This window comes from Oxyura jamaicensis, chromosome 9 (genome assembly GCF_011077185.1).
Source record: "Oxyura jamaicensis isolate SHBP4307 breed ruddy duck chromosome 9, BPBGC_Ojam_1.0, whole genome shotgun sequence".
Taxonomy (NCBI): Eukaryota; Metazoa; Chordata; class Aves; order Anseriformes; family Anatidae; genus Oxyura; species Oxyura jamaicensis.
In genome coordinates, this window is record NC_048901.1 from 25677943 (window position 1) to 25692526 (window position 14584).

Here is a 14584-nt window from a genome sequence, read left to right on the forward strand (position 1 = left end):
ATCCAGCCTTGCACAACTACATCAGCTTCATTTTCATTTACATAAGGCATGGAGAAAAATGCAGTGTATGTTTTTTTCTTCAATTCAACATAGTGCGCCAATATTTGACAAAATACTTGAGCTACAAAATCTCAGCACAAACTTTCCTCAGAAGACGTGCAGACTGTAACTGAACTGATATTCATCTAGCTAGTAAACATTTTTCTAGCTGATACAGCTTTTTACCAGATGAACTATGACAACAGCTTACATCATCACCATATACTTTTTTAAAAATAAATTATTTACTATCTCCTCTGTTTTATTTAACTCAGATAAAAGTGAATTTGTCTTTACACCAGCCATTTACTAATGCCACCAGAAGATATGAATGGCTACTACCTTAGCCATCCAGAAAAAGTAGAACATGCTTTTTCATTGTTGCCTATAATGCTACATTTGTTCAATCTTATTCATAAACAGTCTTTTCCCATTTCACCTTGATTTCCCTTCTTTGAATTTAATTCATCAACACATCTTAGATTTCAAATGTAATAGGTACAGTACACAAAAAGAACAGGCTGTGGGATTGTGTGTTTTAGTTTTATAAAATACCTTCAGGCCTTCTGCTGGTAGTCTGTAGCCAAACCTGGCAGGTAGATCATCAAAGGTCTGGGTTCCATTTTCAAAGTTATACTAAGAGAAATAAATTTTGAAGAAAATTCAGGTTTGCAACAAGAGGGAAACATACAAGTATAAGAACAAACAAACAATATATATATATATATATATATATATATATTTTTTTTTTTTTTTATTTAAATTTTTTTTCAGACATAGGACCTTGTGAAACCGTATCAATGAAGTCACAGAATTAATTCTTCCACTGGTCTTCCTTCCACTCACACAACATCATCATTCTTATGTAGTTGTCAAAACAAGAAGTTATTTAGTAAATAATAACCTTGTATAATAAATCAGTTTCTACTGTCTACAACTCCAATAACACCATATTTGCAGAATAGAATAAAAGAACTTAAAGTAAAAAACTGAACGTCTGTTGTTTTTTTTTTTCCCTTTGAATTGACCTGTGTACAGAGAAGGACAAACAGCTTTTACCAAGTAGCTTATTGTAGACAAATAATAGACTCCATATGTTGTTATCCCCTCTCAATTCCCTGCTATCTATTTAGGTTAGTAACAGAAAATTAGATCTACAGTTTTGTTTTATACTAACAGTGTGCTTTCATTTCCAAATAGAAGAATGCTGTGAAGACCTTAAATCTGGGGAAACTTTTTCCCGCTTCCTTGTGACACCTTTTGTAGCAACATGAGTTGGCTACTCAATGGAGACTCCATAAAATAAAAAGTTGAAACTTTATGTATGCTAAAATATGCATTCATTAGAATTTTTTTTAAAGTTAATTTCCTGCAAAAATTAATTATATAATGAGTTGAATGTACATCAGTTATTAAGTTTTATTAATACTTTACTGACTCAGAAATATTTAACTGTTCATTTTATAATTATTTCAGTGGCTTGAGCACAATCCTACAAATACATGTACTTTTTTGGAGGAAGTTATACAAGATATTTTACATCGGCAATGAACACTGCCAATTTTTTACCACTTTTACCACTACGGTCACTATACTGCCTTACTGTTATCAGCCTTACATCACAAAGATTGTTTAAAACTCTAACGTGAAAAATATTATTCTTGTCACAGGAATTAACAGTTACTTTAAAATACATGTCTCTAGGTGTTGCATACACAAAAACTTTACTGTCAACACCTCCAGCACAGACATAAATAATACTAACCATGGGAAGAATATATATATTTTTTTTACTTTATTTGTATATGGTTACCCTACAAGATAGTAATTTAAGTTTTGGTGTGGATGCCATCTAAATCAAATATGCGTGGAATTAATTTAAGAGATTTATAACATGCCACAGAATACCTGTTCAAAGTGGAATTCCCTTAAAGTCATTTAAGAAGTGCTTTCACTCCCATGTTATCAGAGCACACAACACCTGTTAAGTCATTTAAAAACATAGTCTATTTTTGTATTAAACTAAAGCATTACAGCAACTCTATTCTAAACAACCTGCTATCAAATTTACAGTACTACTTCCTTAATAGAATAGTTTAAAAGAAGATTCAGTTCTATAGAGATTTAATCTGTGTAGAAAAACTTTCTTATACTTACCGCTAAAATATCTGCCTCCACTGGTAAAAGATTCAGGAAAGCAAATAACTGAACAGTCAAAATAGTGTATATCTGAGTGGCAGACAACATCAGCATTCCTATTGACAACAGCATATTTTAATACCTGCAACAACAACAAAAAGAGTTAAGACATATAGCAAATATTTTCCTCTGTCATTTTACTGGTCTTGACTACAACTTCTTCTGAACTATGCAAAAAGTTATTCTATGTTTACTTCTGAGAGACAAGTAAGCTTTAATTTAGATGATTGTTTTAGAGAGAAATTCCTTTTGCTAAGAGCATGTAACCTCTATGGGTATACATGTATAGAACACAGAAGTTACAGTAACACTTCAAAAAGCGTTAGGCAGCTTATAACAATGGAAGCAGTATACAGGAATGAACATTCACAGGTTGTTAATCATCCTTAGACATTCTTCATTTTAGTCTTTGCTTCTTCTAACATAAACACAAGTCAGCAAAGTTTCTCATGTGCCTGGAGTGATTCTACTATAAACATTTATTCTAAGTAAACACTTGCAAAACCAGTGTAATACCAGCAGGTAACAAACAGCAACTAATTCGATTAACTTCAGCAAAATGCATGAATGCTTAAATGTGATTCATGATCTGGACAGCAGCAGAGTTCAGTTTGATTCAGCCTCTTGTGAAGTGTATGTTTTTGAAACCTTTTCAAAAAAAGGAAGACAAACATTCTCTAAAGCATTCTTGTATGCTTTTCACAAGCTAGTGAAAGAAAGTTATTTCTGCTTTGTTGATAAAAAAAAAAAAAGCAAAAAGCAACAACTTGCCTCTTTGGAAATTGAGGGGTGTGTTTGCTAACAGAAACGTTTCTTTAAAACATCTGATTTATCATCAACCAAAAGAAAAAGGCAAGGAAAAGCAATAAAAAGTAAAGCAACCATTTTGATATTTTTCCTTTTCCATACAAATAGATTTTTTTCCATAAAAATATTAAAAATACAAATTAGGGGCCTGAAAGCCTTCCTTGTATGAGCAATAGTACATGCACCCTTACTGAAGTAATTGAAATTATCACATTAACCTCTCAAAAACAGAAATGTGAGTAACATGGAACAATCTGCAACATTTGCTAATATCAACTTTATTTTTTTTAAACTGAACTCATCATCAATGCACAATTTCACCAAAGTACCAGCATAACATGTTATGCATCAATGACTCAAAAATAAAACCTCACCTGCATAAGCATTTTTAAAGCTTTATGAGCAACTGACTTGAGAGACGTTTGCTAAATTTGGATTATAAAGGAACATATTTTAACTATGCTACAACCTAGATCATGTAGCAGCAACACTTCCAGCTACATAATTTAAGAGACAACTACTGTCCATTTCTGTGTCTCATCCTCTTACAATCTGACTGCATGAGTCTGACTTCTTCAGAGGACAACTACAAGCACACAAACTTAGAGTAAATTCTCAATGGGATTGCACATTATGATCCAACTGAACAGCTGACACATCATCTGCTGGATAGGATCTTCAAAAAGAACACTGAAAATGTATTCCAAACAAATCTACTAACAGAGGGAGGCAACATTTTAGCACTTAAATACTTTTTCAGTCTTCAAAGGGGACCCTCTTTATAAGGAAAAAACCTCTTCAGCATAAGGACAAATAATGGAGAACTACCTTCCCACAACAGACTTCCACTCATTAACCTGGGATATCGAAAGACAGGTGTGTATGGCCTGATCATCATTAATTCCCCAAAAATCTGACATCAGAAATAGCCCCATGAGACCATGGTAGTCACTGATAACCAGAAGTAGCAGGGAGGAACTTGCCCTGAGCTCACACTTCTAAATGTCCCTCCCTGCAAACTCACAACTTGACACCAAAGATTGGGACCCACGTTCTCCACTGACGAGTTACACCTGACAATTTCTTTATGTAGTGTTGCTACAATGATCAACCAGTCTCACAACAGACCCTGATCAGCTGTCTACCAAGGAACTTTCAATTCCTCTTACAATTAGCTTTAACATGATAACAAGCAGGCAAGCTCTTTAGAACACAGAAGTACAGAACACATTATTCCCCTTGCAAAGGCTCACACTTAAATGTAATGAGAAAAAAAAATAAAAATAAATAAAAAAAAAATCAAGATTCCAACACACAGAACAAAAGCCATGTGATCCAGCAGACCTTCAGATTACAAAACAAACAACAACTGAGTGTTACATTGGTCCACTGACATCTAAGTCTCTCTAGCACTTCTTTTAGCATCACAGTAAGAAATTACTTGAAATGACAAAACAAAAGGAGTGGTAAAAACCTTACACAAAATGACAGCAAATACACTGGATACAATATGGCTATAGCAGTTACAACAGAAATTCAGAGACAAGTTATAAAAGTAAATTGCACGTGCTTAATGTTAGCATTATCAGAACATCTGGATCTGCTCTAACTAGCTTTATGAGCAGAATTCAAAGTACTTCACAAATAATTAAACTAGGTTGCCTAAATTGTTCGTGTGATTGCTGAAAACCTCCCAGCTGAGGCTTTTTACATAAACAGTTTCACGTCAATTTCATCGTACTGAAGAGAGTTCATTCTGAAAATCATGGCTTTGTTGACTCCAATAATGAATTTGATTTAATAATGAATTAAAATTCATTATTACTATTGAAAGGGAAGGAGTAGTGATTTTTGAAAACAGCTCTTGTGATTCTCACTTGGTCATTTAAACATGTGATACTTTGGGAAACTTTCAACCAGTTAGGAGAACAGAAGTTACAGTCACAGGAAGTTGTCATAAGTTACAAAATTTGTGAATTTTTATTTCTAAATTAAGATCTACCAGTTTCTCTTACGTGTCACCCCTAACAACCAGAATGTCACTGAAACTGAAGGTCATCCATCCAAAAAAAAGCAATCTTTTTTTAATATGACAGAAGTAACACTTAAAACTATTGCAGTATTATAATCAATAGAGTAAGTTCAATACATACCTTAAAATGTACAAAAAGCATTAAAATAATATTAAGTGCTGTTAGAAAACACCAAAGTTGTTCATGCGAAAAACATGCACATGCAACCTCCTCCACCAGTTACACACAAACGTATCCAAGAACTGTTACCTCAGATACACTCAATAAAGCCTTACAATTCCTGAAATTCCATGGTTCATTTATAGACTAGACTCTTAATTGAGCAAGGCAGCTTACAGCACATAGAAATACAGCTGTATGTAATTAAAGGTTATGTTGTAAACAAAACAAATGAAGTTAAACTTCTGCATTAATCTTGAGTACTTCACATGTTTTTCCAGACTACTGAGAGGGTTCTCTGAGCTACTCTTGGTGTCTGAGGCTGTTTTTTTTTTCCTCCCACGTTGCAACCCAGAACTCACAAAACTACAGCTGAGCAGTTGCACACCGTCATCATGGGGCAGAACAGGATCATCAGGTCAGAACTAAGGAGGGGAATGTGTTGAGGGCAGCAAGACAACCTTAAATAACAACATGAGCCTAGAATACCTCAGACAAGGCATTTCCCATGAAGATAAGGCAGCAGCACTACTGTTGTCTGTACAATACAAACCAAATTTCCGATTAGGCTTTTTACCCAAGTAGAGAACGTAACATTGCTTCTCATCTCAAGATCTCACTGCATTAAGAACACCAGTTTTTAAATACCAGCACACCAATTCCCATATCAGAATATATAACCTGAGGGAAAGAGGTTCTTCTAGATACAGTCCCTGCATCCTGTCAAAATACTGGTTTCATATCCACCAACATAAAAAAGCCTTGGGAGTAAACATATGACAGAAAACATGAAGAAATTCCTTGTTTTGGGACACAGAGAAGACAGGAATATTCAGACCTTTTAGTAACTATCCTCAAACCAAGCTTCATCAAAGGGATACAAACATCAAGTATTCCAGAGCGTATTTTTCAGTCAACTCAAAATTTACTTCACAACAAAACACAACAAAAAACACTCCCTTGTCCACGTGCTTCTGCTCATGCTTCAGCTCTCAAGAAAACGGCTGTTCCTCTTTCATGAAAAAAAAATATTTTTTACATCTCTGTTTAACAAACTGAAGTTATATTTCAGTATCAAGCGGGACAACAAAGCCTAAAGCTATTACAAGCATCAAACGAACACGATAAAAACTCCATGCCACAACAAACTCAGAACTTGGGCAGATTGGGCCGCCATGCCAAAACACAATCAATTAAGTTCACCTCCCAAAATTCCAGGAGCACAGCACAAAGTTACCCAAGTGCTAACAACAGCTTCCACGGGCACCCCGAACACCTCGATGCCTTCAGCTTTTTGTATTCTGGTGCCATCGCATCGTTGCTGACCTCAATCCACCGCGTTTCTGAGACCTGCCCACAGAACCGAGCCACCGCGCAAAACGGAACTTCGCTGGGCAGGGCCGGCGAGGCGCAGACCGTTCCCGTTCCCCTCCGGTCGCTTTCACCCTCCCGCTACCAGCCGGGCCCCCAGCGAGCCGCGCCCCGCGCCGCCCGCGACCTTCCGAGCCCGACCGTCAGATCGGCGGCAGCCGGGCCCAGAGCGCGCGGGGCCGCAGCGGCCTCCCCCCCACTTGCCCGGCCTCCCGACGCAGGTGCCCGCGGGGGGAAGAGGCGCCGGGGCGGGCGGCGGTGCCGCCGTGACGCCGCCGGAGCGCGCGGCCCCGCCTCGCCGCTCGAAGCCGCAGCGAGGAGGCGCGGCGGGCAGCCGGGGCGGAGGCAATAAGCACTGCGCAACCGACCGACGGCTCCGCAAGCGGCCGGGCTGCCGGGAGTGGCCCGGGACGGGCCCGGGAGGGGCCCAGCGGCCGTCCCCCGTCTCCCGTCCCCCTCACCTGCGGGCCCGGCGCGGAGCCCGGCGCGCAGAGCCCACGGCCGCGCCTAGGCCGCCTCCATGGCGCGCTCACCTCCGCCCAGCGGCCGTGGCGGAAGCCCCGCCTCGCCGCCGCGCAGCGAGGGGCGTCGGCTCGCGGCAGCCCATTGGTCGCTCGGGCCGTCACTCAGACACCGCCGCGGGACGCGTCGGGGCGGGGCAGGAGCTGAGGGCGGCTTCCTGCGGCCCAGCGCGAGGGGCGGGCGGCGGTGCTGCCCGCGCTGCGTACTGTCCGGTGCGCGCTGAGGGCGGGGGGGCGCTGCGCGCTGTGCTGCAGAGCGGCCATTTCGCAGAGGAAACCCTGCGCCGGCGGGTGGGCAGCTGTGAGGTGGCAGGCCGTTCCCGCTCCAGCTGCTGGAGATGTCTGATAATTGCACGCGCCCTGTTCAGCTTGACATTGCTTCCTGACGTACCAAGGCGGTGGAATGGCGTCTGCGGGCTGGCAGGGTAGCAGGGAGTGATCGGTTCCTGCGTTTGTCCGCGTGGTTCCGCCCTGCTCCTTCGCAGTTAGGCGGCGGCTCGGGGACCCGCTCCGGACGGCCCGCCCGCCCCCGCCCGCCAGCGCTCTCCGCCCGCCGTGGTTGGCACCTGGGGCAGGGAGGGAAGCCTGGGCGCTCCGCGCCGGTACCGGGCAGCACGGCGCCGTCACAGGCTTTCGGCGCTCCTCCGTGAACCAAAAACCGCGCCGGTGCCGCAGCAATCCCCCCGGGGGCGCGGGCCGCTGCCGCGGGAGGCTCTGCAGCGCCCGGCCCGCGACGCCCTCCGGCGGCTCCCCGGCTGCTGGTCCCCAGGTCGCGGTCCCCGACCGGAGGGGCGCGTCCCGCGGGCCGTCCGCCACACGCCTCCCCGCGGCCTGCGACGGCCCCCCCCCCTCCCCCCCCGCGGCTGCGGGCGCGGCTCCTTCCGCCCCGCCGGCCTCGGCCCCGGCCCCGGGTGGTCCCTCCCCTTCCTGAGCGGCCGAGCGCGGCGATGCTGCTGGTGCTGTCGGAGGAGCAGAAGGGGCACCTGGGCTGCCTGCCCCGGGTGGGCGGCGCAGGTCCGGCGGCGCCCCCGTCTCTCCGCATGGCGCCGCGGCCGGGGGGCGCCGGTCCGGGGGCGGGGGGTGGGGGGCGGGCCGGGCCCGGCTGCCCCGAGCTCGCATCGCAGCCCTCTCCTCTCGTTTCAGCCGTCGGCGAGCTGGGGCGCCTGGCAGTGGAGCTGCTGCGGCGGGGCGCGGCGCCTAGGGCCTGCGAGACGGCCGCCAGTAAGAGCTGGGGGGCGGCAGGGGATGGGCCTTGGTCTGGGGAGCTGGGGGCTGCGGCGAGGCTCGGGAGGACTCTGCCGGAGCTCCCCCGGCCCCGGGTGTAAAGGTCGCGAGCGTGAGTCTTAGGCGGGCCTGGTGCTGTCAGGCGAGTAAAGAACTAACGAAACATGGGCGGCATTTGTGGTCGGGCACTGAAACGCCGGGAGCAAATGCCTGGTGCCCTTAGCATGGGCCACTGCAGCACCCTTCTTTCCTGAGGTGAAATCAGCAAGCTACTGCTATCTGTATCAATTTATTGTTTGGTAATCTACTGCACGAGCATACTGCATTCTGTATGCCATACCATACGATTTTTTATTTATTTTTTTTATTGGGGAGTGCCTAACATGACTTTTGGTCCCTTGTGTTACCGCTTGAAGGGTGCTCAACTGTCCACTTTTATTTTTTCCTATAAATGTTTTGCCAGTTAGCTTTAAATAAGTTTGCAGTTTTGTGTATTGTCACTGTGGTGGCTTAGTAAGGAATTAAAAGGTATTTATGCTTTCTTTACAGGAAAACTTAACACTGGTGTTGACACCATACAGCATGGGGTAGAAGGACTAATGTATCTTCTTACTGAAAGCTCCAAGCTTATGGTAAGGATACCTTTGTGTGGCAGATTCAGGAATACACTCACATGGTGTCTACTAAACAATTCTTGTTTCAAAAATACTGATACAGATTTTATTTATTTTTTTAATGGAAGTATATTTCTTGCTGTTCTCTTACTAAAATGCTGCATCTTCATGGATGACTTTGGAATTTGTTTTCAGTGTCTTTGACACTAAAACTTATCATTTTAATTGTTTATAGCAAGGACATTCAGTAATTTAATCTGTATTAGAGAAGTTTACGCTTCACAATTAAGGTCCATCTAAATAACACAATTTTAGTGGAGTTGTTTTTTCTGTGTGCTATGCTAACCCCCTAGTAAGTGTTCCTTTTGTTGTCTGATAAATTAGGCTTGAGAGCTCCTGACATCAGGAGTTCAGGTGAATGTAAGCAGATATTAAAAGATTTACAGCTGGGTAATAACTCCATTGGAAAGCCTTTTTATTATTGGTATGGTAGACTATTTGAACATGGAACAGGGATGCAGAGACAATTCCAAATTAAACTCAAGCAGACATTGCTCTGAAGAGTAGGTATGGAGGAGAATGAAATACTGCAGAATTTTGCCTTGAGTAAGGTGATTTGACTGACAGATAAATTGCAATGTTATTATGGTAGAATATAGTTGATCACATAATACTTTTACTGGATGAATGCATTGTAACATATGACTTTCTCTATTGAATAAATAGCTGCTTCCACAGTGATGAACTGAGCTCCTCCAGTTCAGCACAGACATTGACCACAGGGAATTAGTTTCTGAGGGCTCTCCTGAGTTAATACAATGCAAAGCCTTGAAGTTGTGCTTGGTGCTTTCTTACACGTATAGATACGCAAATAATTCCAGAGTATTTATAACTTGAGTATCAACATTACATTAACATACTGTTGATAATTTGATTATGTAGAAATGTACTTCATTATGACAAAGTTCAGACCCTTCTATTGCATTCCGTTTTCAAATTTATCAATGTGTGAATTACATCGATGATTTGTATTTTCCTGGGTATAGACTTGACCTCACATGCTCCTGCAGGGAAGTAACTGCACTGTACCATATTTATAGTGCTTACTTACAGTTTTTATTTATTGAGAAAGAAGTAACGATTATTACATAGTTCTGTAGTAAGACATGAATTGTTAATTTCCAGATTTCTGAGATAGATTTCCAAGATTCCATTCGTGTTCTGGGATTCTCAGAAGAATTGAACAAATTATTGCTCCAGCTTTACCTCGATAATAGAAAAGAGATCAGAAGCATTCTTACTGAGCTGGCACCAAAGCTTCCCAGCTATCATAGTCTTGAATGGAGACTAGATGTGCAGGTAACTTCTATTATTTTATTGGTAATCAGTATATTTTACTTTGTTGCCTTTTTTTTTTTTAACAACACAATAACTATGAAGATACTGATTCATATTGTTTCAAAGTAGTAGAGGCAGCAGTATTTTCATATATTTAAAACAGGTGCTTTAAGAACGTTAGCATATACTAAATATATTTGGTCTTAAAGTGGATTGGTATTGCTTAAAGATAAAATGGAGTAGTTAAATAATAGATAGTGTATATCTTTAATGTAGATGAAAATATAAGATTTTTACACAGGCCTGTAATCAGGTCCTATAAACCTGCTGTGAATTGTTGTTACAAAAGTTGATAACTGTCTTATTTTTTTTTGTTGTTATTTGTTTCCTTCCTCCCATTTCATCTAAACTCCCTCATATGCAGCTTGCAAGCAGAAGTTTGAGACAACAAATTAAGCCTGCTGTGACTATGAAGCTACATCTTAATCAGAATGAAGATCAAACTGCTCAAGTGTTACAAACTGACCCTTCTACCCTCGTCCACCTAATTCAGCAATTGGAACAAGCTCTAGGGGAAATGAAGACAAACCATTGTAGGAGAATAGCACGAAACATGAAATAGTATTAATTCATGACTGTAGTCTTACTAGGCAGTCAGTGTTCACAAAAACATTTCAAGAAAAATAAGCATCTGGATCAGATGAAATGCTTTCCTGGGCCAGGATCTTGAGCCAGTAATTATAGGCTGAACATCCTCTGGTGCTAAGTTTATGCACCTGCCTGATACAAGATAGGTAACTGCTTTTGCTTTACTTACATATGTAGAAATTCAGCATGTTATATGAATAATTTATCTCTAAATGAGTATAGCTCTACTTTAAAAGCTTTTATATATTAAGTAGATCTGTCTCAGTATTACATGGGACTGGGCATTTATTTTTACATTATTAAGCATGTTTTTTCTTGTTTTTTTGCTACTGCTTTGAAATAAAAATACCTATACTGGTGGGAATGACACTTTACAGGAATGCTTCTTCCATCTAGACACATGTATGTGTAGAACAAATCTGTGAGACTGCTGCCCTTGTCCTCCAAGGGGTCAGTCAACTCAGAGGCTGGCTGTTAAACCACTTCTACTATTCTGTTCTGCCCAACACCTATTAATTGTCTTGGAAATATCTTCATGAAGCAGTGGTGTATGTCATGAAAACTTAGTTCCTGTCTTTCTGGTGAGACCTATGCTTCAGGAAAACTCATGCAAGGTTAGGTAGACAACCTTATATGTATATAAAAAAAAGTATAATCAAGCTAATACTTCCATTTGAACAAATCTAGCTATAAGCTCTACTAGGCAAGCTTAAGCTTTCTACAGGTAGCAGTTACCGTAGAAAACCCAGTGGCCCAAGCATAAGTTAGCATACTAATTATTTCTATACGTAAAGGTGATCTGAAAAGTTGCGAAACTAAAATTGTTGGCTAGTAAGCCAATTATGAAAAGGTTTAACTTCTGTTAAATCACATCTTCCTGTTGTGATACAACAGTTTTTTCCTCTATTTGGATAGTGTGCTTATAAAGGAGAAGACTAGCTAGTAAATGAAGCTTTTCTATTTCTTAGAAAGATGTCAAAGGTTATGTTAAAAACTACTTTTCGTTTGTATTCAAATGCAGTATTTTCTAGTTTTTGCGACTAAGGTTAAATAGTATTACTAATCAATGTTTTACTGTCACTAAGTATCAGAAATCCCTTAAGTTATATTGGAGAGCATAAATAGACAAGAAAACCTTGACATACAGATTCTGGCAGTAACTATGTATTTATTGGCTTCCATACTGGCATTGTAAACTTCTGTGATAATTGGGTTCCCACATTCATAATGCATTCCCAAATGCATTATTTTCACTTTATTTAAAAATGCTGTGTCTTTGAGAAACACTGCTTCAAATGAAATCTGCATGGCAAAAGTGCTTTAATCAATAACAGTTACTACCACTTAACAAAGTCAGTTTTCTAGAATGCAACATTGCTTATTCTTAGTGGCTTTACATAGCAGGTCTACAGTATGAACAATCTCCTTTCCCATATATCAATCAGCAATGTGTTTCATGTGCTATCTGTATATGTTGATTTTTTTCTTCACATACAGTATATGATAAATAAATGTGATAAAAAGTTCCTTACTTGAGATTTCCGAATCATTATGTTTTGTTTGTTTTCATGTAATTGGCCTATATTTTCAGGTAAAATACAAGAATGGACTATATGTAGGCTAGTGTTTTCCCTTTACCCATCTCTTCTCACTATAGCCATTGTCTGGAACTCATGGCAGCAAAGATAAAAGTTTTGGATACGAGTCTTAGAAGCTTTTTATGTCTTATCTCACTACTGTCCTATGAACCTGAACATATTTGTCTTTGTCTTTTTTTTAAAAAAAAAAAAAAAAACTAGCTGTCATGGAGCTAGTTGATGTCATGGCAGATACTGATAATTTCTCTATATATGTATCCTGAAGCGTGTGCTAGAAGGCAACAGGAGGATTTCCCTTGCTGATAATGTGTAAAATAGATGGTTCCAAGTAATTTTGTGAATTACAGTATGTCATTAGAAAGCCTGCAAATTCCCTTTCTTGAAGCTTATTACAACAGCATACAAGTAGATATTGCAACCCTGAATGGTGTTGTTTCCTTTAACAAAAATGAGCTGAATTGAGGATGGTCAAGATAAAGCTTCAAAGCAAGGTGAACACTAGAGATACTCACACTCTGGCAGTGATCCACAAATGGATTCAAGAACTGAGAAGAAAGATCCCTTATACAAAGCATGTTGCTTTTGAATTGTACCTTTCAGTTTGTTCTGGGGAGGAGTACTGAGGCTGGTAAAACAGCTTCTCAACAGCTACTGATTTTAGCTTAATTATTAGAAAGGTAGACTTGTCTTCATGTGACATTGGAACTGGTCTTTCCACAGCCCTGCAAGTTCTCCCTTTGCCTGTGTTGGCATACACAGCAGCTACAAAGGGCCCTGCAACGGTAGAAGTACTGATGTGCAAACGCAGCACAATTGGGTGTAAGACATGATGATTAGTGCAAGTGCACAGCAGATGAAACTTGCTGCTGTTGATGTAATCATAGCGATTTGAATTACCAACACTAGAATTACAGTATTTGTATAGCTGCTGTCTTGTAGAGCAGATAAAGCTGAAGAATGAAAATGCATCTACTTCCATATCTCAAAGATAGTGTTAAGAGGATTCAGTTGTGGGTCTGAAATTTTCAGTTTTAATCTAAGCTCTATCCAAAATTAGAGGTGACATACATGTAAAACTCCATTTCGTATACTTGTTTCCCCTCATGAATTTGCAATTGCTTTATAGAAATCTCCGAACAGAATTTGGAGAGTGCAAAGCATTATTCACAAGCTATTAAAAAATGATGTAATGGTGTTACTTTTAACACATTTTAGAGGCTTTTTAAAAATATATATATAAAAGTATATAAAATACATTTTTTTAAAATATAGAAGTATATAAAAGCAAAGTTAAATGTGAAGCCATTTGTTTATTACTTTTTTTGCAAATCTGAAAGATTTTTTTTTCTGCTGTAAAATCAACAACTTGCAGTTTACCTCTTGAGAAGTTCCTTTTTTTTTTTTTTTTTTTTCAAAGTGACTAATCAGATTTGTTTTGTAGATGGTGTTGCATTTTAACTTTGAAACAATTTACAAGCATAAATTAAATTCTGAATATTCTGTGAGGAAGTTGAATGTATTACTATTTCATCTTTAGAAACCTATTAAGTTTGGAAGGTATTACCTGTTATCCTTATTACAGAACTTTTTAATGTTTTTTGTTGTTGTTGTTGTTTGTTTGTTTTGTTTTTTAATTAAAAAATATAACTGTCTCAAAGAATTGTGTACATCAAATAACTTTTGCTTTTATGAAGTAAGCAACTTGTGAATGGGTCCTGGCACTTTTCTGATAGGCCTTTAAATTCAGGTAAACTTCATGCCGGTGCTGACTTCCACAAGCATGATCAACTAAAAGTCCAAGTATTTTAAAGTAAGATAAATAACTTTCTGAAAAGCAGAGTTAGGCTCAGCCCTTTGCTATATGCTTCTCATATATACCTCAGTTTATTTTTTCACTGGTCTAAACAGCAGAGGGCAGAAAGTTGTTTGTTTTTTTAATCAACTAAGGAGAAGTTTCACTACAAGATCGTTTTCAAGGCCTGTTTCCTGTTAAGATTTGTTCAGTCTCAAGACTCAGCTTGGAGTGTATTTCA

The 14584-nt window shown here is 40.3% G+C and overlaps 2 protein-coding genes across 4 annotated transcripts in view; one reads left to right on the top strand and one right to left on the bottom strand.

Annotated features, from left to right (window-relative positions):
• RNF13 (ring finger protein 13) overlaps positions 1-7266 on the bottom strand; it is a 32183-nt gene extending 24917 nt beyond the window's left edge. Inside the window, exons 1-3 of one of the 2 annotated variants that reach the window (XM_035334088.1) lie at positions 7070-7224; positions 2197-2320; positions 595-675 (exon numbers count right to left, since the gene is read on the bottom strand). In XM_035334088.1, the coding sequence (XP_035189979.1) occupies positions 595-675; positions 2197-2310 (195 nt within the window). In that variant the 5' untranslated portion in view covers positions 2311-2320; positions 7070-7224. Of the gene's footprint in view, positions 1-594; positions 676-2196; positions 2321-7069 lie in introns of both variants that reach the window. The other variant, XM_035334089.1, reaches the window with a different exon arrangement.
• Positions 7267-7986: 720 nt separating this feature from the next.
• On the top strand, positions 7987-12502 carry COMMD2 (COMM domain containing 2). Of its 2 annotated transcripts, XM_035334091.1 has the most exons (5): positions 7987-8143; positions 8273-8350; positions 8903-8985; positions 10153-10326; positions 10730-12502. In XM_035334091.1, the coding sequence occupies exons 1-5, from the start codon at positions 8077-8079 to the stop codon at positions 10925-10927; spliced, it is 600 nt and encodes a 199-aa protein (XP_035189982.1). In that variant the 5' UTR covers positions 7987-8076; the 3' UTR covers positions 10928-12502. The 2 variants fall into 2 exon arrangements, with proteins under 2 accessions (XP_035189982.1, XP_035189983.1); XM_035334092.1 differs by lacking the exon at positions 8273-8350 and having other exon boundaries at positions 8006-8143.
• Positions 12503-14584: the final 2082 nt, after the last annotated feature.

Coding starts and splice junctions, on each gene's coding strand:
- COMMD2 (XM_035334091.1), top strand. CDS start 8,077: ATGCTGCTGGTGCTGTCGGAGGAGCAGAAGGGGCACCTGGGCTGCCTG. Junction 8,144..8,272: donor GCCCCGGGTGGGCGGCGCAG/GTCCGGCGGCGC, acceptor CTCTCGTTTCAG/CCGTCGGCGAGCTGGGGCGC. Junction 10,327..10,729: donor AATGGAGACTAGATGTGCAG/GTAACTTCTATT, acceptor CCTCATATGCAG/CTTGCAAGCAGAAGTTTGAG.